Source organism: Camelina sativa, chromosome 13 (genome assembly GCF_030686135.1).
Source record: "Camelina sativa cultivar CO46 ecotype springtype chromosome 13, ASM3068613v1".
Classification (NCBI taxonomy): domain Eukaryota; kingdom Viridiplantae; phylum Streptophyta; class Magnoliopsida; order Brassicales; family Brassicaceae; genus Camelina; species Camelina sativa.
The window spans coordinates 730,214-756,103 of record NC_141892.1 but is presented as its reverse complement, the minus strand read 5'-3'; the positions used below and the strand labels follow the sequence as shown (position 1 = coordinate 756,103).

The following is a 25,890-nucleotide window of genomic DNA, read 5'->3' as shown; positions in this document are numbered from 1 at the left end:
GCTCCTGCTTCTGCTTTCTTGTTTACTTCTAGATTCATATGTTTGGTGGGGATGGGAGAAATGGGAGAGAGAGATGACTGGATGATCTCCAAACACCAGGTACTTCTCTTTTATTTTCTCTGCAAACTTGTTTTTGATAATCTTATATGCAGGCTCAGCGAAATAACTTAAGGTTGTACCCGAATCAATGATGGTTCCACCACCACCATCTGATGAGAAATTCCATGTTTCTTCAGGTATGTCATCAAGAGCTTCGCCGTCAACTAGATTGGATTTGATCTGTATATAGTAAAATGACTCCACATAGTTCTCCTTCCCATTCACAGAAGAAGTGAAATTCAGATTTGTGTGGTTCAGCAAATCCTTGTCTTCTCCAATGATCAACTTGCTGCTTACATTGTACTTCTATTGTAATATTTTTTTTACGTTTTGTATGTTTAGAAATTAATTAAATGTAATATTTTTCCATTTTTATAAAATCTTAAATGTTTAAACATTTGTACTACTTCTATTCTATTTAAAAAATTTTATTTTCAAAAAACTATATTTTCAAATATAAGAGACTCAAAATTAGATCTTACCATTGGAAGGGTTATTTTTAATTAGAAGATCAAGAGTTCTTATTTTTTAAACAGTACATAATATATTTATAAAAAAATCAAATAGTACATAACACGCTCAAAATTAAAACCCCCAATAATGATGCCCTTAGTAAGGGGAAAAAAAATGTATAAACTATTTAGGCATATCAAAAGGGCTTTCGCCTTCGTAATTCCCGGAAGGCGAGTACTCGCAAATCACTAAGAATCCGAGGTCGTTATCGCACTTCTCACGTACGCATCCAACGGCTGTGGTTGTACGCCAGATGATCTGCGTATAATGACCGCACATTTGGCCAGGCTTACAGGTATTAGTCGTCCGATCGTAGTTCACACTTTCCATCATCCATTTAGTAACAACTCTGTTGGGTGACCAATTCTCATTCTTTCGGTACCAGAATATGTTCTCTCCGTGAGGCCCACCTGAATGTGTCATTTTGCAATCCGCTTTACGTAGTTTGGCCCAATTAAGAGCGAAACGGGTCAAGCCTTTATCCCATTTGAGACTCGACACGCCTGAAGCTCCACGCGCTGCGTTGTGGGCGAGTAAGAACTTGGCCGATTGCGAAACCTTCTTTCCTCTGTAAGTCATACGTTCGACGGGGGCTTTGGTGCCCGGTAAGAGAGTTCCGTAGACGGAGGGGATTAGAAGAAGGAGGAGAAGGAAGGAGAGGGAGAGACAATGATGTAACAACGAAGACGACGACGACGACGACATCTCTCTTCGTGGTAGAGTAGAAGTAGTCGTCGTCTTCGTGTTTCTCATTCCCAGAAGTCTTTTGTTTCTGTGGATTTGTGTTTTACTTTTGAAAACATTCATAATTCAGTTAGTTGATTTGCCATTTTCTGACAAGCTTTGACAGGTTGTGTCTCTTCATCTGTTCGTTTTCAGTTTGTTTCTTTGGTTGTTTTCTTGGTTTGTTGAATAATATAAACGGCCATTACATTTACATAAAACAAAAACAAAAGGTAAGCGCTGACTTTGTTCGTTTTGATTATAAAAAATAATCAAATTTGAGAACTTAATGAAACTGATAAAAAAATCTTACAACTCTAAAAAAAAGTACTTTACGGGCTTTTTAGATGTTTCAATGCAAAATATAACTTGGTGTATTATTTGTTTATACGAACGTTACAAATTTGCTATGAACGTTACAAATTTGCTGTAACTTGGTGTATTATTTTGTTTATACGAACGTTGCGCGTGAGAGACGCACGTGAATCTCTATTGTCTATTGTTGTTCCCTCTTTTTTCTCTCAAGCTTTCTTCGTCTTCCTCTGTTTCATCATTCGTTGACAAGAAAAAAAAAAAAAGAATCCAAAACATAAATTGAGAAATGACGATTGGGAATCCACTGATCTGGAGAAATCTTCATTTCTGGAACATCATCATCCACATGTGTATTCCAGGTAACAAATCTACACTACTAGTCAGGATTGCCAGGAAACAAAACAGCTTTCTTTTGGATTTTGGTTAACCCAAATATTTTCTCCGCTCAAGAAAATTCAATCTTTCAAAGATGTTTTTGTTTTGTTTTCATAGATCGATTGTGTAGATTTTGCATGAGGAATAGAAAACGTTCCCAATTAAAAAAAAATAAAGGGGTACCTTGTCTTTGCAATTTAATCTAACCGGGAATTTCCCGTATAGAAAAGAAAATTAAGATCGTCGACAGCAGGATTCGAACCTGCGCGGGTAAAGCCCAATTGATTTCGAGTCAATCTCCTTAACCACTCGGACATATCGACTTATTACTAGTCTTCTACATTAAAGTCTATATATTGGTTTATCTTCAAAATTTCAGGGCTTGTAGAGTCGCAATTCATCACACTCAACTCGATTGAGATATTCACAAAGCACGACTGGTTCAAGCTCAAACACACTGTCTACTTTCAATGCAAAGGAGAGAACAAAACTGTTCTTCCAGATGTTATCAAGACCGGTGTCTTGTACACTTTCCGCGGTCAAGAATCATGGCAGGCTCGTCCCTAATCTCTTTTACAACCATCTATCTTTAAAACAATAATCAAGATTGTGATTTGTGAAAACTTATATGATTCTTTTCTGTTGCTTATTACAATAGCCTATGACTGAAATTGGTGGCGAAAAGTGTAAGCGATGCGGAGTCTACGAGCAAGGCAGCCTTGTTTCAGACAAAGAGTTCGATGAATGGGAACTTTGTCCCTCTGATTTCTCTGCTAGCCAAATCTATATGCATTTTAAAGAAAAGGAGATTAATGCTACTTTTGTCTGCCACGGTTGCGCCCAGGTCGACTCCGGTTAGTGAAAACTAATTTCCGCATTTATGTTTCCTGTCAAAAAAAGAAACCAACAGATATGATTGATCACAAGTAATTACATATAAGAACTGAATGCAATCATGTGTGTAGTATCTTCTAAAGCAACGACGGGTTCTAGTCCCCAAGAGGAAGGACACAACGGGATAACAGTCACGATAGCGATTGTAGCAGGCGTATTGTGTGCAACTCTGGTTGTGGTTGGAGGCGTTTTTACGTTCAAGCATGCTCAAAGGATGAAGAAGCAGCGAGATCAAGCTCGGTTTATGCAACTATTTGAGGAAAGTGATGAACCTGAAGATGAACTTGGACTTGAACCTGTGATATGATATGGTACCGATCAGGTTCGTCCACAATTATCTAAACAGAGACTTTTTGGTTGTTTCATAAGTTTTGCAGCTTCTATTAGGAAAGAGGATTGACAGTAGGAAATCTTAGTTTTTTTGGCCATCTGGTTTTTGGTATTTGCTTCTTTTACCCCACATTTTTAGAAATCAGACAAAATAATCACAAAAAGAGAAAGATATTGTACACATTATATTCCCCAAATGCATATGGAACTTTAACGTATGTGTTTACCATTAAAAGAACTGAATCAGTACCTGCCTTACGACGAATTCATCAGACTATTAACTCGAGCTCGGACTACTTCTGATGGCACGGTTGAAGTTATCCAATTCTTTAGAATCAGGACCATGAATCGTCTTAATGGTGTCAATGCAACAGCTGCAGCATAAAAATACATTAAAATTGTTCTATTCCGGGACAGAAAATGAGTTGTAGGATCATAGAGTTATGTTAGCAAGTTGATAATTAGCTGAATAAGAGATAAATACACATTTGATCTGGCTTCAACACTCTCAGTGGAAGAGCTTGTGAAAGACAATTATACCAACCAAAGAGAATCACTGATGTTACCTGATAGCTTCCTTGTTGAATTTTTTTTCTTCAATCCCGTAGAGTGACTTGAAAACCTCCGGATCAACCCGACAAAAGTATGGACGATCTGAACTCAGGAAAGGAAGATAACGTTCACAAGGAGATTTTGGTTACAAATGTTGCACAGCATATATGGTTTCAGTTGATAAACAAACATATCAGAGTGATAAGCTAAATAAATTAATGTACCAGAATAAATAGAGCATTTGCGTGTAGCTTTGTTGTAGTTTATGCACCATCCATCATCTCCGATCATGCTTCGATACAGCTGAATTAAGCATAAAAAACGTCAAAAACATTGATACAGTTAACAATTTAACACCGACAGAGTAATTTCGTCGAACAAGTGGTGGGTGGGAAAAACAAAACTGACCTCGACATCATCAGGGTCATCGAAGATTTCGTCAGGGGTGGCGAAAGCGAAGTCCTTTGCAAGCTTACAGCAAGCTCCACAGCCTTCGACGCATTTCCAAGTCAATTCCTTCGTTGTTCTGCCGGAGGAGAAACCGCTCGTTGACGTCGTCGTTGGCCGCTTATTCTCCGGTTTGGATTTCTTGGATTTAGGCTGTGAAACTTGTGACCGCCTCGTAGCAGCAGAGATAATCGTCGTGCTCAATGGTGCCGCAAGCGATGTAAACATATCTCTTTGGGCGCAAATTAGAAAACCCAAGAAACGTTCTTTAAGATAAGAAAGATGCATCCGGTTCAGACGCAAACCTTTCTTTATCCGGTTCAATTGGAAATTGTGAAAATGTATGCGGTTCAAACGCAAACCTTTCTTTATCCGGTTAAATCGCAAATTATGAAGATGTGTGTCATTGCATAATCTGGTTCTTTATCCGGTTCAATCGCAAATAACAATTAAAAACGGATATTGTAGTTAATTCAGTATTGATGAAAAATTCAATTGGATTATCCAATTAAAAGACTGTTAATGTTATTAACTAGTAATTAATAACATCTCCCTTCCTTAATCATTCTCTCTCTCAACATTTCTACTTTAATATCCAACTAATCTTTTCTTCCAATCTAAGCTTCACTTATTCCTCCACGTTGGTAAACCTTAAAATACAATAAAAAACCGAAATCCATATATATATATATATATTAGACATACCCATTACAGAATCACCGAGTCCGAGAGGAGAAAAAAATATCACACAAATAAAAATAAAATAAAAAACTTGAGCATGAACTCGGTGTGTATCTCCAGTTGTATCAACGATGCACATGACCCGCGCGTGCCTGTTCGTCCCGTGCGTGCCTCCTACGTAAATCTATATAAGTGGCCCGAGTCCGACGCTGAGTTCGTTCGCTCCGTCCGTCGTGGAGGTGGCGTTCCGGAAGCGCGTGTAGTGGATAGCATATCTTGCCGACAGATGTATCTCCGGAGCTACACTTTCTCTAGGGAAGACGATGAGAGCAAATCAGAGAAGGCCGTGACGTCGGCGGCGACGCACACGTCGTGTCTAGGGAGGGTTAAGGAAACAGCGTCGTTTCGACGTAAGAGTAAGGAGGAAAGTGGCATCAACGTCGAGAGTACAAAGCGGCGTCGTGGTGAGAAGAAGAGAGTTAGAAGGAAGAAGCGACAAGAACAAGCTTGTTCTACTATGTTCAGGTTTTTTCGAAGGTTATTGTCTTGTGCTGCCACCGTAGATGTTGTTGATCCAAACTAAGTTGTTATAAGTTAATTACTCTTTTCTTTTTTGTATCAAACTAATTATATTCAGATATGAGTTTTTTCTTTCTTTGTTTGTTTTAAGAGTTATTTGTTGAATTCTTCCTTTTTGGTTGATTTTGTTTGTATTTATACTTGTAATATACAGAATTTTCATGGTTTTCTTTTTTTTTTTACTCGAAAATTTTCATGGTTTTCTATGAAGTTAGTTGTAGTTTAATATCTGCACATAAGTAATTGTTTTCTTTTTTCTTCTCTCTATTAATAGTTCAGGATTTTGGAAAATACAAATATTCACCGGTGGTTTAAGTTATATGTTAAAATTTTATATTTTTGCTACTAACTTGTGACATCGTGGATTGTTGCTTTCGTATTGGTATGATTTTTCCAAATGTTATCAGTTTATTAAACGAAAACAACTATCAACTTTTGTCTCTGGTAAATTGAAACTAGTAGGCGGGGAATACCAGCATCGGATGCCCATGGATTTACGAAAGTTGTAAAACAAAGTTGTTCAACACTTCACACTTGTAAAGGAAAAGAATCGTAGTCAGAACCAGATCTTGTTTTAATTTTTTTTTTTTTTTTTTTTTTTTTTTTTTTTAAGTTTTGAAGAATTATGATGATCATATACATATACGGTCAAGAAAATATACATGTTAAATAATAGTATATTTTCAAATCTTGACGCAAAAATAGATAAACTCATAAAACCATATGTATCAGTTTTGGTGTTTCTAATATCGGATGCTATTACGAACATAAAAAAATGGCATCTTTATTTTAAAATTCATCAAGTCCCACAAGGGAAGTCTTGTAATGTCTCTGTAGATAATAAGGTAAGATATTCATAAAAATTTGTTTCCCACCAATAATACGAGGTGGCAATTTGGCATCGACATGTGTAGAATTGGAGGAGTCAATAAATCAACACCAAACCGCATTACAAAATATAGCGTACGCAATCTATAAATTATATTAATGATGATGGTCGCATGATAAATAGTTTAGTGGAACGAACAATATTAGGATTTAAAAACGAAGGAGTTATCAAAAATTCAGATCACGCCTGTTATCATTAGTGGGGACTTAGTGAACCACACATAATCACGACCACAAAAGATGATAATACAATACAGTTCACTTTTTCTTGTGTCACGATATTTCCTCTACAATATTTATACGTGTAGTAGATTATCCAAACCTCAATATATTTCGTTCATTTTACCGATTGAGTTAATAAATAAAGTTGTTATAATTTTATCAAGCAAGACGTCGAACAACCATATATCACTTGATAACGTAAGAAATATTAATTCAAACTCCCGATTACTAATTTCCGAATAAATTGTCGGATGAAGCAGAGATAATAAGCAAAAACAATTCTTGGATATAATGAAACAATAAAGAGATTTAAAACAATAAATATATAAAAATTGGCATACACCAAACAAGGCATGCTTTAATTCTGACGCTTAAGCTGCAAGACTCATCAAAAAGACAATATGTCGTCCTTATTATTATTCAACCCTTTCTTCTTTGTTAATTTACGATTTGATTACAAACGTAATCATTGTAATCATTTCATAAATTTCCACGTACTCTAAGATCCTAAACCACTTTAGAAGAAGAATTATTACACAAGTGACAATATACATCCGGGCCTATATATGATGTGTGTTAAGTAGCCTTTTTTGTGTCCATTATATAAATGACCATAAATACAAAATAAACTGTCAATCCAAAGTTTCACGAAATCGTTACGAGTATGGATATTCAACATAAAATTACGAATTACACAGATTAAGTTCCACATGATATACTGGCTTTCTTTACTAACAAAAAGGCCTAAGGCCTTAAGTTGAGCACTACACTCTTTATTACACGTTTACAACTTTTTTTTTTTTTTTTTTTTGATCAAACACACGTTTACAACTTAAAACACACATATATGCAAGAAACAGATTGAAAGTTTCATCATAGCCCAAACTCTTTTTCCTTGAGGGACAGCTCGGCAGTTTCTCCTTCACCATCAGGTCCATCACTGCAGTTTATATGAATATTGAAACCGACCATTATTTGCCACGTCAGCAACTAGATTTTTCTGTACACTTTTTTTTTTTATGTTTTCAAGAATTACTAGAGAGGTGATCATATACATTCGTCTGTCAAGAATATATACATATACATAGTTTTTGTATGTTTTTTTTTGGGTACCAATTTGAAGTATTCATATTATTTTTGAATTTTTAAATTTTGTTAATACTATATATTTTTTCAAATCTTAAAGTTAATAATTTTAACTGTTTAAAAGTCTTAGGAGCAGCCAACTTTTATCAATGGAAAATGATCCAAAAAAAAAAAAACCTCAACAATAAAAACCAAATAATATTATATTTTTGTTTAAACTAAATATTCTACCGATAGCCGCAATGTACAAAATGTTAGAAATACAAATAAGAACAATATTAGCAACATTGTCTTTTGCTAACTCCAAGTTAACACTGCTCGATACAAAAATATTTAAAATAGAAATTGTAGTATTTTTTTATGCAGTATCACTTCTTCAAATTATTATTTTCATCTAATATTTATGATAAGCTTTAATTTCAAAATTCATATGTGGTATTAACTTACAACCAATTAAGTACTCTCTAATTAAGTCCCTTGATAATACATATCACATTATCATCATCATCATCAAGCCAATTACAATCTAAGAGAGAGACTAGAGTTATAAAATGGTGTTTGTCATTTAGCCAAACTACCTCAAGGGCATTATCCCTCTTTTCAGACAATCAACCAAAAACTTTTTAATCACTGGAAGAATGTACACTGTGTAGTCAAAAAAGGCTATTACTTCAAAGTATTCATGAAGCAGCAAATCATGTAAGGAAGTCCCAAGCTTTTTGGGAGTGCTATCTTTTAATAAACCACCAACTCAAACTGATCCACCAGATCGAAAAGAAAATATGCAGAATACAGAGGATATGACTCGGTTCTGGAGAAAGATTCAACCGAACCCATCAAATATGTAAACTTTGACCCCCGAGCGTAGATGGGAGGTTTGAATGTATTTGTGTTGAAAAGAGGAGACGAATTGTTGATCAAGAGATCAAGAGATGATTAGAGGAAGAAATATGAATCTCTCTTTCTTTCAAAATATTATTCAAATATGTTTTTTTTTTTGTAATTTTTTCTTTTCGAAATTGTTATATTATTAATATAAAGATTTGAGGGTTTTTTTTTAATATATATAGGACATGAGTATATATTACTTATGTTAAAAAGATGAGTAGTGTCTTTTTATTTTTATTATTCTATTGATTGACAAGTGAGATAGCTAAAGAGAAAAAAATCCAAAACGTGAATTATGAGACTGAGATTTACTAGAAAACTCTTAACAATCCTAATTTCTCAAAAATTTCTTTTCAAAATTATCATATGCCATAACAGCACAGAAGAGAGTAACATTTTTCACAAAGTTTGGTTCTCTCAAGCTGTTATGAGCATATATATACTGCGAGGATGAAGAAGAGAAGGAAGAACATTATCATCTATGTTGGTTGGATCTTGCGCACGTGAGAGAAATGTCTTCTCATGACTTAAGCAACCAAACGCAGATTCTGATACTAAAGAGACTTGTGTAAGACATTTGCATACCAAATCCAAATCTAGCAATCTCCTAAGATGATTATATCAAAAACCAACCTCTAGCCTCAATTTTGAGTCCCAATCTCTATGCATAGGAACAAAAAGTCACTAAATTTTGCACATGACTGAAGGCCCTAAAGCAAACATACATAAACTAACATACTCGGTAAAGACAGAACACACTCTGAGCTCAAAGATCAACCTCTAGCCTCAGTTTTGATAAAAAAAAAAAAAACATAAACCCAATTCTATCACACTAAAGAACAAACCTATAAACTCAGTTTGTGAGTCCCAATCTCGATGCCAAGGAACAAAAGTCACCAAATTTTCTTAAAGAAAGACTAAATAAGAGAAAAATTTAGTGTCTAATTAAACACTTCAAGAATCTTGCCCCTAAAGAACATACATTACAATTTAGTGTTTCGAAGTCAAAATGGAAAGTGACCTGGTTAAAGAGATTCAAAGCAATTCCTCAACGTTATCAATCAAAAGCTTATAGAACAGAAAAATTCTGTGTATGTATTCAACAGAAAATTGCGTATTACACAGATTTAGTTCCACATGATAAACTGCCATTCTTAAGCTATTGTATACGATAGAGCACTACACTCCTCCTTTCTTACACGTTTACATCTTAAAACACACATATATTAGCAAGAAACGGATTGTTTCATCAGAGCCCAAACTCTTGTTCCTTCAGGGAAAGCTCGGCAGTTTCTTCTTCACCATCACTATCAAGACACTCATTCATCTCCATTAGCCTAAACATATAGAACATCAAACTACAAAACGCAAGACTTGCAATTTCCTCGGCTGCATTGCTCACCCACTGGTACTTATAATCTACTTTAATCTTGAAAGCAACCACGCGACGATCCTCGTGAAGAACAAATCTACAATTACCAAAACGTAGAATCTCCTAAAAAGTGGTAACTTGGCTAAGTTCTTAACCGCTTTCCCATCGGGTTTCTTTGATGTCTCTCTTAGACAACACATCGACCTAACCATTGCGAATACAATCGCTGAACAGCTAGTTGTATCAGCAAGCAAGAAGAACATGCTCAAAAACAACTCAAACCGGTTATAATCAAAACCAAACCGAATCGAACCGGTATTGTCCTGATTACTTCAAGTGGATCCACGGGGATCTTAAGCCATGGAGAGAAACAGGGATAACGAAGGAAATGGTGGAAAGAGGCAAAACGACAGCGGATTTCAGGTTAGTAATCGTAAACGGCAAGGTGTCCGTGGAAGAGTGAACCTCAATCTTAACCTAAATAGCAAGTTCTAGCCCCCAACTTAAACCAAATTAGCAAGTTCAATTCTAACCCCAAATTAAACCTAAATAGCCAATTCTAACCCCAAATTAAACCTAAATAGCCAATTCTAACCCCAAATTAAACATAAATAGCAAATTCTATCAATACACTATTTGGAGTCAGAGTCATCATTTAACTTCTGTTGCTCCTCGGTTAGCCCTCGGTTAGCCCTCGGTTAGCTCCTCGGTTAGCCCTCGGTTAGATCGCAAATTGTTCAGAATAGTTAGCACAATATTTTCATTCGTCTTACACTCATCATCAGCCAATTTCGTCCTACGATTCTCATTCGCATCTGAATCTTCACTAGAATCATTACAACCATTCTCCAAATCTGATTTCGAATTTTGTTTCAGCTTTAAGCTACTTAAATGTATTATCACTTCAAATAACTATTTTCATCTAATATTTGCATGAATCTCTACAATCATTACAATTATTATTTTGTTTTGGTATTAACCGCTAGTGGTTAAGATGACCAAATAATATATTTTAAATATAATTTATATATGATATCATCTAAATTCCTAGATATTACATCATTTGAACAAAATATGTATTATGAACAAAATTATCTTTAAACTAATATATCAATAATATCATATCAACAAAGGTTGTCTAATTAGTGCATCATGATAAATAGTTTACTTGAACCAAAAATTCAAAAACTAAAAATTAAAGACTTGCCAAAAATTCAGATCACACCTCTTATTTTGTCATGTCAACGTCTTAGAAAGTGATATCCGAGAATAGTGATTTTAATTGTATTACTGTTTAATTTTTCCTTTTTTTGTTGATTTTGTTTCTATTTAAACATATAATATATGGATTTTTCAGTAAACTTTTGAAAATTGTTTTCAAGAATTACTAGAGAGGTGATCATATATGTCAATAATATATACATATACATAGTTTTATATTATTATTGTAAATCATTGTTAAGTATTTATACCTCATTAACTAGATTTTAACATGCGGTATACCGCGTGCTATATAATTTTATTATTATTTATATTTTATATTTTATTTTTTTTGTTAAATATTGAATGTTTTATAAGTAGAGAAATAACCTATTTTTCCGACCGCTTGTACGACTAAATGTTTATATTATTTTTTTAATCTGTAATATATTATATGATTATTTGTTTATTATATTTAGTTTGTTTTGTTTAGTGTTTGAGATTCTGTTTCGATTTTTAATTATTATAACAAAAAATAAGGGATCTAAATACATAATAAGTCATTTATATGATGTGATTAAGTCACATTTTTCCCTAATAAATTAATTATTTTATACAATCTTAGATAAAATAAATTGATTTTATTTGTCAGATATTATAATATTTATATTGTTGGCAAATAATAAAATGAGGTTTTAATCCGTGTTAGCACATATTTAATAATATTTTATTAATTCCAACATGTCCTTTTTATAATCACATTATATAGTAATTTAAATTTTTTAAATTTTACATATTCATAATATTTTATATTTTATCAAATATATATATATATATATTAATTATAATATTTAAATAATTAGAAATCGAAGTTTTTTTTAAGTTAAGAATCAAAACTCACATATTTGGAAAATAAAATGGAAAATATATCATAGTTTATGTCTCTATATAATATTGATTGCTGTTTTTTATTTTTGGTTGGAATGAAATGTAAAATATCTAGGAAACAAAATCTGAAATGATGTTATTTTTGGAAAGTTTTTAGGGATTAAATTTGTAAATAAGTTTTTAAATACATATAACTTCAAGGGTAAAACACTAAATGTACTTCAAAAATGTTAATATAGATTTATGAAACAAAATCTGTTCTCATACTATTTTTTGAAATTTCTAAGGGGTTAATGTTATAAATAAAAATTTAAATAAGTAAAACTAAAATGTCATAATACAAAATATACTTTAAAAATATTAATATAGATATTTATATTTCTAATCCTGACATGGGTTCGAATCCTGATTAATAAACAGTCGTTTAAATTGAGGGTCTTTTACTTTGTTTTAAATCTACTAGTACTAGTAGTCAAGAATAAAGATATACAAGGTTGACGTTGACTAAGTCAAAGTCTTCTTGAGTGATGATTACATAGTCGTTGATATCTTTTTTTGACTTGCTATGTATTAAAACGCTTATACGAATGATTATATATATATATATATATATCCATATATATAATATTTTCCAACTTACTACATATACAGAGATCTCTTTTATTTTCGGAATACAAAATCTCTCTGTTCTATAATTAAATGCTCTGTTTCAATCATACTGCATAAAGTTTCCGGTTATGCTTGGAATCAGCGAGCTCAGGATCTGACATCATTGAAGATGGAGACGATTTAGAGCCTTCAATCCGGTTAGCAATCACCCAATAACACATTGTCCCAAGTGTTGAAACCATGATTAATGCTCCAATGGCGGTTACACCAATCGCTAAAGGCTTCTCTTTCTTTCCAACAACAACGAAAGACAGCGATACGAACGCTACTGATATCATAATGCAAGCCATCCACATGAGCTTGTTGATGATCGCCATCATTTGCTTCTTTGCTCTCCTCTCTATAACCACCACTGATGTCTGAACCACAACCACTGCTAAAGAGATGAATAGCGCGAAAGAATCAAACACGACGAATATCAAGAACTCGGGTCTTGGAGCTGCTCTCGCTTCTCCGAGTGAATACCCTGGAGGAACGTTTTTCGGGTCATCCGTGAACTGTCCTGGAACGTTAAAGATGGCTGCAAAAGCAACGGTTGCTATGAGAATAGCAACTAAGGTAGTGGAGTTTATGGCGTTGTTGAGTCCTTCCGTGTGCATTTTGTTGACCCGTTTAGCGATTCCTTGGATCTCTCTTCTCGTTCTCCCGGTTTGTTCAAGCTGAGTATGCACCTCGTGGCCTATTTCACTAACTGTTTCTTTCAGTTTCTTAGAAGAGCCTGATGGTTCCACTTTTGACGCTGGCTTTATGGATCTTGCGTTCTGCATACCGATCTTCTGAAGAAGCGGTACAATCTCGTGCAGCCCGGTTTTCTCAGCGATATCAAGAGCTGTTTCTCCTGATTTATTAACCGCCACTCTACTAACTTCACAATAGTTTAAAGCTGTCTGAACAATCTACAAAGAAAACAACAAAGCTTAACTAACTTTTTGACACAACAACAACTTAACAAAATTGTAATCTCTCAAGTCAAACAAACAATTACCTCTGCTCTGTTTTTACGGACAGCTATATGCAAAGGAGTGTTTCCTTTATTATCCGCGGCATTGATCAAGGAAGGATCTGCTTTCATCAACACATCAACGATCTCAGTGTTTTGTCCTTTAACCGCCATATGAAGCGCGGTTTGACCTTTCTTGTCAACTCTAGTAACCATTCCAGCCTTCTTTTTAATGAGCTCCTTCACAATCACCGTGTGCCCGTTCCTAGCCGCGGAGTGCAAAGCCGTTTTACCGTTGCTTCTCGCAATAGCAGCTAAGTCCACACCTTTATCCAACAGGAAACAAACAATCTCTCTGTGGCCTTGTGAAGCTGCTGTGTAGAGCGCCGTCGTTTTGGATGAATCAAATGTAAATGAGAGTTCTGGGTTTGCCTCTATTAACACATCAAGAACCTCTACAACAACCAAACACACATCAAGAAATCTTTATCAATTAGCATCCAAATAGCAATTTCATCTTCTAGGTTTGAGTTACGTAATTAGAATGAATACTAGATATGCAAAATTGCTAATTCTTGAGAGCAAAGACTTATTGAGAATCAAGTCAACTCACGTAGATGTCCGTTCTTGGCGGCGATGTGAAAGGCGTCGAAGCCGTTCTTGGCTTTGGTTCCGGCTAAGACAGAGTCGGAGTGTTTCATCAGAACCTTAACCATGTCGGTGTGGCCGTACTCCGCGGCAACGTATAAAGCCGTTTCACCGGACTGGTTCTGCTCCGCCAACAGCTCTTTCAGCTCCACGCCGTCGTGTTCGCCGATCATCTCCAAAAGAAGCTCCGTGTTGCCTTCTCTAACCGCCGTGTGTAACGGCGTGTCGTCACGTCTCGCCGTCATCTGCTTCGCCATCGTCTTCTTCTTGTTGTTCTCTTTCATGGTGATTGATGATGGTTCTGTTCTGTTTGAAAGAATCTTTGGAATTTAGATCGAGTTAGGGGAACTCGACATGAGAAGATTTGAGGAATAAATTAGACAAGAGTAACATGAATTCTCTGGACAAGAAACAAAAGAAAAAAAATATTGTTAACCTCTCTGCTCGTGGTTTTTTGGCTTCTTGTGTTGTTTTATCAAATATCTTTATAAAATCATTATCTTGATTACAATATACCATAATCAAACCTTAGTGTCCACTCGAAGCATTATTTGTGTTGTTTTCTACTTCTAAACAAAATATCATAATTAAGGTCAACAAAATACTTTCATGAGTTTATTTGATTAAAGATTAAACCAGAAAAAAAAGCATATGCTATATATATTGATTCTATACAATTATGCTAATATCAGGAAAAAAAATTGATAATTAACCTTCTCACATTCTTTCTATACAATTATGCTAGTGCCTAGTGGTGTGATATTTAAGTCGAAAGCTTATCCAATCAACTTTTTTTCTTTGTTTAGTACTATACTACTACTATTCATTTAAAATAAAGTATCGACTGTTAGAACACCATGGAACTGCCTATATCAAAGCATGTTACAAAAACAAATAGTTTGATTGAAAAATAAACAATTGAATTGAGGAAATGTTCTCCGTGTCACTAAATGCATGATAAGTTATTGGCAATGGACAATGACATATGATGAAACCCAATAATAAATGAGCCATCATTATTGGTAGTATGGTAGTATCTATGTGAACGTGGAAAAAATATCGGTCAATTAATGATTACACCGAACATTGTGGAAATTTAATCCGCTAGTGGGAAACCCAACCATGAATACTAACTGCTCCAAAGTGAAACTTTAGATTTTCACAAGCTCCGAAGTGTGAATTACGAGTCTGATAAAGGTTGAGAGTCTCTGTTGCGTATTGACCGCATAGCGCAGTGGATTAGCGCGTTTGACTTCGGATCAAAAGGTCGCGGTTCGACTCCCACTGTGGTCGTTTTTTGTTTTTTCCTATAAAGTGAACCAAAGATCTTTGCGTCTACGTGACTACGTCCATATGCTGTACCCTTTGTCTCGTGTTCTCTTCCTGAATAAAACAAACTTCAACCACGTTTTCTAGTGTGACTTATGTCTGATTCTAGACTTGTCCATTTGCAATGTTTTACTTAAAATCATTATTTCTTAACATTATAGATGAACAAGTTATTGACCCAACCTGATCCATTCCATCTTTTCTTAATCTCTCTACTACACGATTGATATGATATAATTTAAGAAACAAGAAAAACGACAACACAATGATTGTTTTAGAGAGTCTGTTTGATGACAAAACTTCAGTAAAATTAAAAAACAAAAGGTGGGACAAAACTAAAACTGGATAACGAAACTACTACATTTTGATAGCATACTTCCTCACTGGGAAATACATCTCTTTCTTCTTCTCACGCTCTGTCTTCAACGAAGACTGTACCACAAACAACACATATAATACCAAAGTTCATTCATACAATTTTTCAAAAAAATTCAAAAGGCAGAGGTTACTACTGGGGCAGCCACCTAATGTTGGAAACCAACTATAAAAGCAAGCAAAAAGAGGGCAGCTTGGTAACGAACCTGATGCTTGGTGAGGCGTCTACGGATAGCACGTGTTTTTTTGGGGCGGAGATCAAGAGGCAAGAGCTTCTTGTTCTTGTATGCTTCTCTTAAAGCAGACTTCTGCTTCTGGGAGATCACTGTCAACACCTGAGCGATGGATTTTCTCACAACCTTGCTGGACATATCAGAAACACACAAACATTAAGTTGACAACCAAAACGTCCATTAATGAAACAATACAAAGTCCTGAATTCGATTGATCTAAGACACAAGTTCTACTCACAAGCAATGACATTTATAAGCTAAATGCATAATTACACTACACCTTCTCTAACATGTGATATAATGCAAATGCAACTCCGAAACAGAGCATCATATATTCGATTTCCTACCAAAAAAATCTTCAATTTGGCATACAAGAACGGTGATACTCTCTAAACCGAAATGACACTGACACATAATAAACAAGTAAACCTAAAATCATTAAGTTGACAACCAAAACGTCCATTAATGAACAATACAAATCCCTGAATTCGATTGATCTAAGATACAAGTTCTACTCACAAGCATTGACATTATAAGCTAAATGCATAACTACACTACGCCTTCTCTAACATTTGATCAAATGCAAATGCAAATCCGAAACAGAGTATCCTCAATTTGGCATACAAGAACGGTAATATTAAGATTGCGTATACTCTCTAAACCGAAGTGACACTGACACATAATAAGCAAGTAAACCTAAACCAAACGCTAAATTCACAATTGCGGATATAAGTAGTAGACAATACATTTCTACATATGCGTATATGTAGAAATCGATAACGTACATTTTAGAGAGCTTGTTGGGTGCACCACCGGTGACTTTAGCGACACGGAGGAGAGCGAGCTCAGCCTTGAACTCCTTCAACTGGTTCTGAAGATCAGTCTTCGATTTATCCCTAAGCTCATGAACCTTGATCCTCGCTTTAACAACAAAACAAAACCCAGTCAGAAAAAAGGAATGATGAAGAACTCAATTTGAACACGAATTAGATAAGAAGATTTATAAGAATCTCGTCATACCCATCGTGAGCTTGCTGGTGGTTGAATTGAACTGATGTGCCGCTACCTGGTCGTTTCTGGCTCCAAGAGTCGCAAACCCTAATTTTGATGAAGAAGGCTAATTTATACGAAGCCCTTTTTGAGTGACAAAAACCCTCGAGACTCTTTTTGGAAGTGATACTGGGCTGTATAAAAGCCCAATCATTTTATTCATCCGTTATGGGCTCTTTATTCTAAAATTGGTTTGGTATAAAAAGAGATATAAAGTGGGAATAGTGAAAGCAAAGAGGAATAAATTCGTCAATAAACTCAAAAGAGTATCAGATTCTGAATTTCTTTCGAGTTTTGGTGTTTGTGAGAATTAGATTCGGAACTATCAATAAGGGGTTGGCAAAAATTGGTCTTTTTATGTTCTTACGTTTTTATGTGTAACCATTTCTTTTCTTATAGAACATTTGACTCGATACATATTTTTTGTTTTGGATATCGAAAACCAAATTTTTAATCATGGTTTTCTATCTAAGCAAAATATATTTTTAAGTTATACAGAGTCAAAAATAATACAGTCCAAGACCATCAGTTCAATCGAATCAAAATAATTCACACACGGTTTCTAGGTCTACCTAGCAATCCTCTCTCACACATTGGTTTCATAAGAATACGAATAATATTTACTTTCTCTAAAGTCGATCCCATCAACCAAAAAAATATCTTTAACAGGAACCTAAGAAAAGGAGAAAATACTGTATATACATTTTAAAATTGTAATTTATATTTGACTACAGAAACCTCTCCACGTTTTGATTGCACACAACACTTATAGACTTTGTCTTACAATTCACAAGCAAAAAAAAAAGATATGTTATGTGCCTCTCAAGCATCAGCTACAACCATTTGCTCAAGTATGGACAAAACCTCACAACCTTCTTCTTCTTCTTCTTCAGCCACAATACGGCTCGGTGGTCGAGCCATCGACCGTCATAACCCAATCATACGTGACGGTCGGAGACTCACTCCTCCACCTTCTCCGAACCTTAATCCCTCTTCTTCGTCTTCTTCTACTTATCATACTCCTCTCAAGACTAGATTAGGTCTAGAGAGTAGTGAGCAAAAACGTGTAGCGAAGAGGAAGAGCAAGAAAGGTGACGCTGACGTTGGTAAGTCACCGGTTAGTTGTTTTAGCAGTGACACTCCCCAGGGCTCTTCAAGATACTTATTGAGCAACCCGGTTCTCTTTGACGGGTTTGTGGATTCCGACCCGATTCAACTACCTATTGATGAACCGGAGATAACCAAAGCTGATGATTTGGATAACTTTCATGAAGATAGGCTGATCATAAACGCCTCAAAGTATGTCTCATCATCATCTTCTTCTACTTTCTTGGGTAAGAAGCAACCCGATTTCTTCGGAGGGTTCTTGGATTATGAACCGGTTCTGTCTCCGGATAATCCTTTCTCTGAACCAACAAAAGCTTCTCCTACAGCATCTCTGAGCTCACTTGAAGATAAAGATGATGTTTCCTCCCCGGATTTCAAATTCTCTCTTCCTCCTCCACCACCTCCTTCTCCTCCTCCACCGTCGCCGCCACCGACATCACAGGAGAAGAACTCCTCTTCCGATCAAGTAAGTCATCCAACAGAACCATCCTTCTCAATGCTCAACTCAAATAATATGTAACATCAAGCATAACAATCTTTCTTGCTTTGTTCAAAGGTAGTTGTTCTGAGAGTTTCACTTCATTGCAAAGGCTGTGCCGGGAAAGTCAAGAAACATCTATCAAAATTGAAAGGTAACTAACAACGTTATTTCTTAATAACTGACTGTGAAATAGAGATCATTTGTATCTTGGTTTGTAAATATACTCTGTTTTTTTGGTACCTCTGATCGTTTTTGTTATATGCAGGAGTGACGTCGTATAACATAGACTTCGCAGCAAAGAAGGTTACCGTGACGGGAGACGTAACGCCGTTGACTGTGTTGGCGAGTATTTCCAAAGTTAAAAACGCACAGTTTTGGCCTGAGATTATTACTCAGAAGTGATTCCTTTTTTTACCCCGCTGTTTTCTTCATATGTATGTTCTTATCTTTATTTTTTTGGTTTTGGAAGACAAACTTTGTGAAAATGTTACTCTTTTGTGTTCATTTGTGTGTTGTTAACTTGTTATGGCTTTAGAATTAAAAATATATAAGAGTTTTAATGGTAAAGTTTTTGTTATATGCAGGAGTTGGATTGAATTTGAATAGGTTTAATGGCTTTTGTGATATGAGTTTAATTTGACTTCAATGCAGTTGGATTGAATTTGAATAGCTTTTATGGCATAAATTGTAACTTGTCTACTCTGCTTGAATTTTGGATCATTTTAGTCAACATAGCTTTTGGTAAAGAACTCTGTAGAATTAATTTTAACATATCAACTTCTTCTTAGTAAATGGCAAAGAAAATATATAATTTATATAACCCCCCCCCCCCCCCCCCCCCCCCCCCAAACAATATCAGCTTTGTGTTGTGTGTGTAAAACAAAAGTAAATAATTGTGATGGCAAAATCAACTTCTGTTCTTGTGTTAATTTTGTTTGGTCTCCTATTCGCCAGCGGCGGTTCACAACGCATGGTCTTCAGATTTTTAGTCCCTCCATCAGGACCAAGCACACGAACATCTTCTCCATCGCCGCCGCCACCTAAACCAACCACGGTCGGTGTAAAACCGTGGTCACCATCACAACGTGTAGTCTTCGGAATGTTACCAAAATACATTCCAATCCCACCATCAGGACCAAGCAAAGGAGAGACTCCTCCAACGCCACCACATAGATCCGTGTGATAGTCGTTTCATCTAACATATTCTTCTCACGTAGAAGAAGAAATCATGCTTTAATAAGTCATCCGCTATCTATGTAAAAAAAAACAATCCTCTATGTAATAAAATTTTGATCTGTGAATCTGATCGAAAACATATAAAAGTAGGGTAACTAACAAAATACTCAACTTCTTGATCGTGCATGTGTTTATTTCTTGTATTCATAACAATCATCAAACCTTCAATATGATAACTACTCAAAAGACAAAACTCCAAATACAAACCCCCAACATTTCTAAGCAAACTCAAAGCTTGTTAGTATTGAGCACATTGGCATCAAAATACTCTTTGTAAGGATGATTCTCAGGAACCAATCTCCTAAACTCTTCAAACTGCTTCTCAGCTTCGTCTTTCTTCTTCATCAATGTATAAATCAGACCTTGACATAGATACGGTCTGAAATCTCTAGGCTCATCTTTCACCAGTTCTTGATAAACCCTAAGTGCTTCAATCGGATTCCCTTTTATAACCCTAATCTGTGCAATCAACAACATGAAGTCTCTAAGATCTTTCTTCTTGTTCTCCTTCTTGCATTTCTCAATCGCTTCGTTGATTCTGCTCTCGACCTCTGATAGCTTGGATTCGGATTCCGAGTAAGCCATTACTAGTCCGTGGTAAGCTTCGACGCGAAACGGATCTTTGGCTAGAACCTCTTCGAATCCTTTGGTAGCTGAGTCGAAATCTCCGCCGTAGGTTTGCACCTGAGCTTTCAAGATCCGCCATTCTTGTTCTTCCGGTTCGATTTCGATCAGACGGTTTAGAATCTCTAAGGCGTGTTGGAGGTTTTTGGTTTGGAATTTGATTTTCATCAGAGACTGAAGCGCTTCGACGTCGTTTGGATTGTTACTGAGACGCTTCTCCAGCGCTGCTTCTTCTTCCTTTTGACGCGACGAGATTTGATCGGAAGAGAGATCCACCGCCGTGGATTGTGGTGGCGGAGGAGGCGAGACGAGAGTTGATGCGTTGGCGGGTTTGGTGGCGAGGTGGAGGGAAGCGGAGAACAAAGCGGCGGCTGTTGTTAGGGTTACGCAGGTGGTTTTGAGGAAAGAAGGTTTAGGGTTTGAGGATGATGAAGACGAAGCAGCTCTGATGGCGCGAGACGGAGGAGGTTTTTGTAAGATTCGGTATGAAACAGGTCTAGGCTGGGGTTTACGGTGAGGGTTTAGTCGGAATTGGAGTGTTTGCTCACAGTATTGAAACTTGGCCAGAGACGCCATTGTCGAGCTTCTCGTTTCCGATTTTCCGATTAAAACCCTAAAACGACGGACGGCGATGAGTTTGGATAGACGCAGAAGAAGAAGAAGAAGAAGATACCAAAGCAAAGTTTATTTTACAGAACCAAAACGTCGTCGTCTAAAATCTATTTGGGCTTAAGAGTTTATGTTGTAAGTTTAATGGGCATTTAGTGAATGTTTTCGATTAGAAAAGATGATGTTTGTCATGTTTTTGATTGCCTTGTATCAATTATTTAGAGGGGTATTGAAGTTGACATTTTAAAGAATTTAGGTTAGATTTTTCTTTTTTTAGAATTCTGAAACATCTCAAGAGATTTTTAAGAGATTTAATTGTGTTTTCAATTTTTTTTTTTTTTTTTAGAAAATAAAATATCATTCTATAAGATTTTATTAGTAAACTTTGTGTGATTTTAAAATATTTTACAACACAAAAGAAAAAAAAATATATATATATATATATATATATGTGGTTTATTTTGTGAAGTTGTAGGAGAAGAAGAGGTAGATTTGCCGAGACACCGATTGAATTTGAATTGCTTTTATGGTATAAATTGTAACGTATCTACTCTGCTTGGATGTGGATCATTTTAGTCAACATATCTTCAGTCCCCCTTTCTTGTTTTGACATTAGTCAACATAGCTTTTGGTAAAGAACATTGTAGGATTACATTTAACATAGCAACTTCTTCTTAGTAAATGGCAAAGAATAAATATTTACAATGACAAGATATCCAAAAGTTTCGTATAAACCCCCGCCCCAAACAATATCAGCTTTGTGTTGTGTGTGTAAAACAAAAGTAAAATATTGTGATGGCAAAATCAACTTCTGTTCTTGTGTTAATTTTGTTTGGTCTCCTATTCGCTTGTGTCATCGAAGCCACTGAGAAGAACCTTCAGGATGAGACCAGCGGCGGTTCACAACGCATGGTCTTCAAAATTTTAGTCCCTCCATCAGGACCAATCACACGAACATCTTCTCCATCGCCGCCGCCACCTAAACCAACCACGGTCGGTGTAAAACCATGGTCACCATCACAACGTGTAGTCTTCGGAATGTTACCAAAATACAATCCAATCCCAAAATCAGGACCAAGCAAGAAGACGCATAGTAGAGACTCCTCCAACGCCACCACATAGATCCGTGTGATAGTCGTTTCAACGCCAATCTTTTTGGGCTTAAGAGTTTAAGTTTAATGGGCTTTTAGAGAATGTTTTCGATTAGAAAAGATGATGCTTGTCATGTCTTTGATTGCCTTGTATCAATCATTTCATTTAGAGCAAGCCCATTGGTTATACCTTTGGGATATCTCTTATATTTTTAATAATAAAAAAAATTAAAAATAATATTTTAATCGTAACTATCGAGAGACACATGTCTCTGCCCAAACCGTTTTAGATACCTAGAGACACCGAAACGTGTCAATAATTCATTGGTTACATTTTTGTTTTGTTTTGTTTTTCTTTTCTCCTTTTCTTTATTTGCTCCTCTCTCCCGATACGAACGATGGAACGAAGAAAAAATTATTAGCATAAATCGATTTATCAAAATCAAGGATTATGGAATTAGGATTTTCTCGGGAGTGAAGAATGATCCAGAAAAGAACTTTCAAAGGATTGATTTGAACAAATCATGTGGCTTTCTTTCTTGAGACCTGGAGATCGATTCTGTTGGAAGTTGATCCTTTGCTCAATAAGGAACAAGAGACAGTGAAGGAAGAAGAGGCTGAGGTGATTAGGAACAGAGAGATTCAGAAGATGTAGAAGCTGGTGAAGAAGAGAAGGCGATGGAGTCGTAGAAAAAGAAGAGAAGAAGAAGAAGAGTCGAGACAGAGAAATAAGTTAAACTCTGTGTTTTGTAATAAGTAGACAAGTAAGAAGGCCATTGGGCCATAAACTTAATTAAGGCCCCAATGTATTATGGGTCTCGTTTTTAGGTTGATGGAGGAGGATAAGTAGGTTAAGGTAAGTGTAGTATAAATATGTTTTGTGTGGCTGTAAGAACACTTTTAAGGAAGTAAGAAGTAAAACTGTTAAAAGGGGCAGCTTCCAGATCTATTTCCAACATGGTATCAGAGCTACACGGTCTTGGTGGCCTTGAAGCTTGAAGATCTGCACAAAGAAATCAAAGGCATAAGCTGGTTCATTAGAACACAGCAGAAAGAAAAGAAAAGGTAAAATCAAAAACCAGTAGTTAAGTAGAAATGCAGAACTCACTAGTGGTTCCAGTGTGTGATGGGAATAACTATAACTTATGGGTCATTAAGATGAAGGCAATCCTTAAGTCTAAGGGGTTGTGGAAGATAGTAACTGAGGGAATTCCAGAATCATCTAAGTTAGCTACACCTGTACAAGATGAGAGAAAGAAATTAGGAGAGTGGGAGGAACTTGAAATGAAAGACCAAACAGCCTTGCAACTGCTGTTTAGTGCTGTTACTGAAGAAATTTTCAGCACTTACCTGTCGGTGACTGAAACGTCAAGAGAAGCATGGGAAGTGTTGAAGATGAGATTTCAGGGAGACTCAAAAGGCTCCATGATAATGCTGCAGAGACTAAGGGCCAACTTTTACAACCTGAAACAAGATGAGAGAGAGACAATTGTGGAGTTCACTAAGAAAGTAGTGGAGCTGGGAAATGAAATGAGAACTCATGGAGAAGTGTTACCTGAGAGCATGATTGTCTCCAAGATACTGTGCTCCTTGCAAGAGAGGTTTGACTCATATGTGGGTGTTATAGAGCAGACAAAAGATCTTTCAACTACAACAGTGGCTGAGGTAGTCAATGCCTTACACGGACAAGAGAAAAGATTAGATGATAGGAACAGTGGGAGTGCTGAGGGAGCGTTTGCAGCAAGGTTTCAGAAGTTTAATAATGTTCAACGTCCACAAGGCACATTCAGACCAGAATCATCTCAGTCAAAGTGGTGTAGCATATGCAGGAAAAACAATCACAGTGAGGAAGAGTGCTACTACAACAAAAACAAGACAACAAGCGCACAACAAAACATGCAAGTCAGACCTAGAGGAAGTTGTTTTGTTTGTGGAAAGCTGGGACACTATGCTAGAGACTGCAGACTCAAGCACAATCAAACCCAAATGCAAGCTCAAGCAGAACAACAAAGTCAAACACAAATAAATAGACAAGACCAAGAAGAAGACAACCAAGAAGAAGGATTGTTTACAGCAACTCATGACCATATCTCAAGCAATGGTAATATCTGGTTGATTGACAGTGGAGCTACATGTCACATGGCCAAAGAAGAAAGCTGGTTCTCTATGTTGAACAAAAACATTAGGAGAGGTGTAAGGTTGTGCAATGATGAAGTTATTCAAGCTAAAGGAAAAGGTACAATCACTGTAATGACTGAGACTGGTAAAAGAACAATAAGAGATGTTCTTTACGTTCCTAGCTTGAAACACAACTACCTAAGTGTTCCTCAACTGATGAAGAGTGGCTACGGGATGATGTTCAACTCATCAGGATGCATAATTACTAATCAAGAAGGGAAGAAGGTCTTTGAAGCACCCATGACAGATGGATGCTATTCAATTGAGTTCCAAAAATTGAAAAAAGAAAAACAGCAAGGAGAGACATCAGAGAGGAAGGTAGAAACTGGACCTGGAGGTCATGGTGAAGTCTATGGAAATCCTGAAACTGAGAACCTGCAGAAAAATGAAGAACGAGTGTCACCTTGTGTGATTAAAAGAGTAACAAGCCCCACAATGAACCAGGACATCCAAGTAGGGGAATCAAGTCATATGCACCAATGCAACAATCACAGTGAATGGTTTCAAAGATTTCAAAGGATGACATACCACCAACCTATTGAACAATCAATGAAAGAGAATGAAGGTGAAGTCGGATGCTTGGAGCCTGCAACTACTAAACAAAGTGAGAAAGTTGAAAGAACCAAGGGGATAAGCCTGAAAGCAGAGGACCATAACACAATGCTGAAAGATGAAGAAAAATCAACAGACGAAAACTTAGCTGAGAGTCTCAAGCCATTGTCTAAAGAAGATACTAACCAGAGGAAGAACATCTCACCAAGTATGGAGACTACAAGCAAAAGTTTACAAGCGGTTATGGGAGAGGTTGGAGATGTTACAAAAGCAGAATTGGGAAAGTCCTTACTGAAAAAGGATAGAGAACCTGAGGTGAGGGAGACTATCTGCAGCGATGTCAAAACTCTTTTTTCTCACAAAGAAAAACATGAAGCTGAAATTCAAAAGACGGTTGATGTCAAACACTGTGAGAGTAACGATCATAAGAAGACAAAGAAAATGCTGGTGTGCAGTAAAGTGAATAGCATCGAACCGGATGAGGGAGATAGAGGTCCGACATATGCCTCAGCTGAAAGCTACCTGCAAGAGAGAGAACTGAATCACTTCAAAAGAGAGAAGAAAAAGCTAAAGAATCTGGAGAAGAATCGGATTCAAAGGGAAAATCAGAAGGAAAGCAAGAGGAAGACTCGAGGTATGAAAAAGAAGGAGAAGAGGGAGAGAAAAAAGAAGAGGTCACATGAGATGGAGATTGATGATTCGGCTTGCAATGAGAC

General features: G+C 36.2%; 7 protein-coding genes, 2 non-coding genes and 2 pseudogenes across 15 annotated transcripts; 4 read left to right on the top strand and 7 right to left on the bottom strand.

Moving 5' to 3' along the window:
- Positions 1–704: 704 nt before the first annotated feature.
- LOC104734278 (pathogenesis-related protein PRB1-3 pseudogene) lies at positions 705–1,907 on the bottom strand (annotated as a pseudogene). Its single transcript, XR_015578696.1, has one exon. The product of XR_015578696.1 is annotated as a pathogenesis-related protein PRB1-3 pseudogene (transcript).
- Positions 1,817–3,430, top strand: LOC147929084 (uncharacterized). Its single transcript, XM_087482530.1, has 4 exons — positions 1,817–2,009; positions 2,405–2,580; positions 2,684–2,879; positions 2,991–3,430. The coding sequence occupies exons 1-4, from the start codon at positions 1,937–1,939 to the stop codon at positions 3,224–3,226; spliced, it is 681 nt and encodes a 226-aa protein (XP_087338656.1). The 5' UTR covers positions 1,817–1,936; the 3' UTR covers positions 3,227–3,430.
- Positions 2,267–2,348, bottom strand: TRNAS-CGA (transfer RNA serine (anticodon CGA)). The gene has a single exon. It is a non-coding gene; the product is annotated as a tRNA-Ser (tRNA).
- LOC104734277 (uncharacterized) lies at positions 2,614–4,547 on the bottom strand. Of its 4 annotated transcripts, XR_759161.3 has the most exons (6): positions 4,210–4,498; positions 4,026–4,104; positions 3,816–3,903; positions 3,500–3,623; positions 3,192–3,215; positions 2,614–2,912 (listed from the first exon to the last, which is right to left on the bottom strand). XR_759161.3 is itself a non-coding variant. In XM_010453813.3 (5 exons), the coding sequence occupies exons 1-4, from the start codon at positions 4,534–4,536 to the stop codon at positions 3,527–3,529; spliced, it is 591 nt and encodes a 196-aa protein (XP_010452115.2). In that variant the 5' UTR covers positions 4,537–4,547; the 3' UTR covers positions 2,614–3,215; positions 3,500–3,526. The 4 variants fall into 4 exon arrangements, 2 of the variants coding, with proteins under 2 accessions (XP_010452115.2, XP_010452116.2); XR_015578697.1 differs by lacking the exon at positions 3,192–3,215 and having other exon boundaries at positions 3,477–3,623; positions 4,210–4,514; XM_010453813.3 differs by having other exon boundaries at positions 2,614–3,215; positions 4,210–4,547.
- Positions 4,548–4,911: 364 nt separating this feature from the next.
- Positions 4,912–5,675, top strand: LOC104734275 (uncharacterized). The gene has a single exon (XM_010453811.3). The coding sequence runs from the start codon at positions 5,027–5,029 to the stop codon at positions 5,510–5,512; it is 486 nt and encodes a 161-aa protein (XP_010452113.1). The 5' UTR covers positions 4,912–5,026; the 3' UTR covers positions 5,513–5,675.
- A 4,166-nt stretch (positions 5,676–9,841) lies between these two features.
- On the bottom strand, positions 9,842–10,176 carry LOC147929083 (protein CANDIDATE G PROTEIN-COUPLED RECEPTOR 6 pseudogene; annotated as a pseudogene).
- Positions 10,177–12,631: 2,455 nt separating this feature from the next.
- Positions 12,632–15,229, bottom strand: LOC104734274 (ankyrin repeat-containing protein At5g02620). The gene is made up of 3 exons (XM_010453809.3): positions 14,275–15,229; positions 13,707–14,116; positions 12,632–13,617 (listed from the first exon to the last, which is right to left on the bottom strand). The coding sequence occupies exons 1-3, from the start codon at positions 14,591–14,593 to the stop codon at positions 12,766–12,768; spliced, it is 1,581 nt and encodes a 526-aa protein (XP_010452111.1). The 5' UTR covers positions 14,594–15,229; the 3' UTR covers positions 12,632–12,765.
- A 300-nt stretch (positions 15,230–15,529) lies between these two features.
- On the top strand, positions 15,530–15,602 carry TRNAR-UCG (transfer RNA arginine (anticodon UCG)). Its single transcript has one exon. It is a non-coding gene; the product is annotated as a tRNA-Arg (tRNA).
- A 209-nt stretch (positions 15,603–15,811) lies between these two features.
- On the bottom strand, positions 15,812–17,466 carry LOC104734273 (large ribosomal subunit protein uL29w). Its single transcript, XM_010453808.2, has 4 exons — positions 17,267–17,466; positions 17,032–17,167; positions 16,220–16,376; positions 15,812–16,070 (listed from the first exon to the last, which is right to left on the bottom strand). Exons 1-4 carry the CDS (start codon positions 17,268–17,270, stop codon positions 15,996–15,998), a joined length of 372 nt encoding a protein of 123 aa, XP_010452110.1. The 5' UTR covers positions 17,271–17,466; the 3' UTR covers positions 15,812–15,995.
- A 225-nt stretch (positions 17,467–17,691) lies between these two features.
- Positions 17,692–20,206, top strand: LOC104734271 (protein SODIUM POTASSIUM ROOT DEFECTIVE 1). Of its 3 annotated transcripts, none has more exons than XM_010453804.2 (3): positions 17,692–18,869; positions 18,960–19,035; positions 19,150–19,451. In XM_010453804.2, the coding sequence occupies exons 1-3, from the start codon at positions 18,105–18,107 to the stop codon at positions 19,284–19,286; spliced, it is 978 nt and encodes a 325-aa protein (XP_010452106.2). In that variant the 5' UTR covers positions 17,692–18,104; the 3' UTR covers positions 19,287–19,451. The 3 variants fall into 3 exon arrangements, 2 of the variants coding, with proteins under 2 accessions (XP_010452106.2, XP_087338655.1); XR_015578694.1 differs by having other exon boundaries at positions 17,722–18,869; positions 18,964–19,035; positions 19,150–20,206; XM_087482529.1 differs by lacking the exon at positions 19,150–19,451 and having other exon boundaries at positions 18,960–19,043.
- A 29-nt stretch (positions 20,207–20,235) lies between these two features.
- LOC104734270 (protein SLOW GREEN 1, chloroplastic) lies at positions 20,236–21,559 on the bottom strand. Its single transcript, XM_010453803.3, has one exon. It carries the CDS (start codon positions 21,318–21,320, stop codon positions 20,349–20,351), a length of 972 nt encoding a protein of 323 aa, XP_010452105.1. The 5' UTR covers positions 21,321–21,559; the 3' UTR covers positions 20,236–20,348.
- Positions 21,560–25,890: the final 4,331 nt, after the last annotated feature.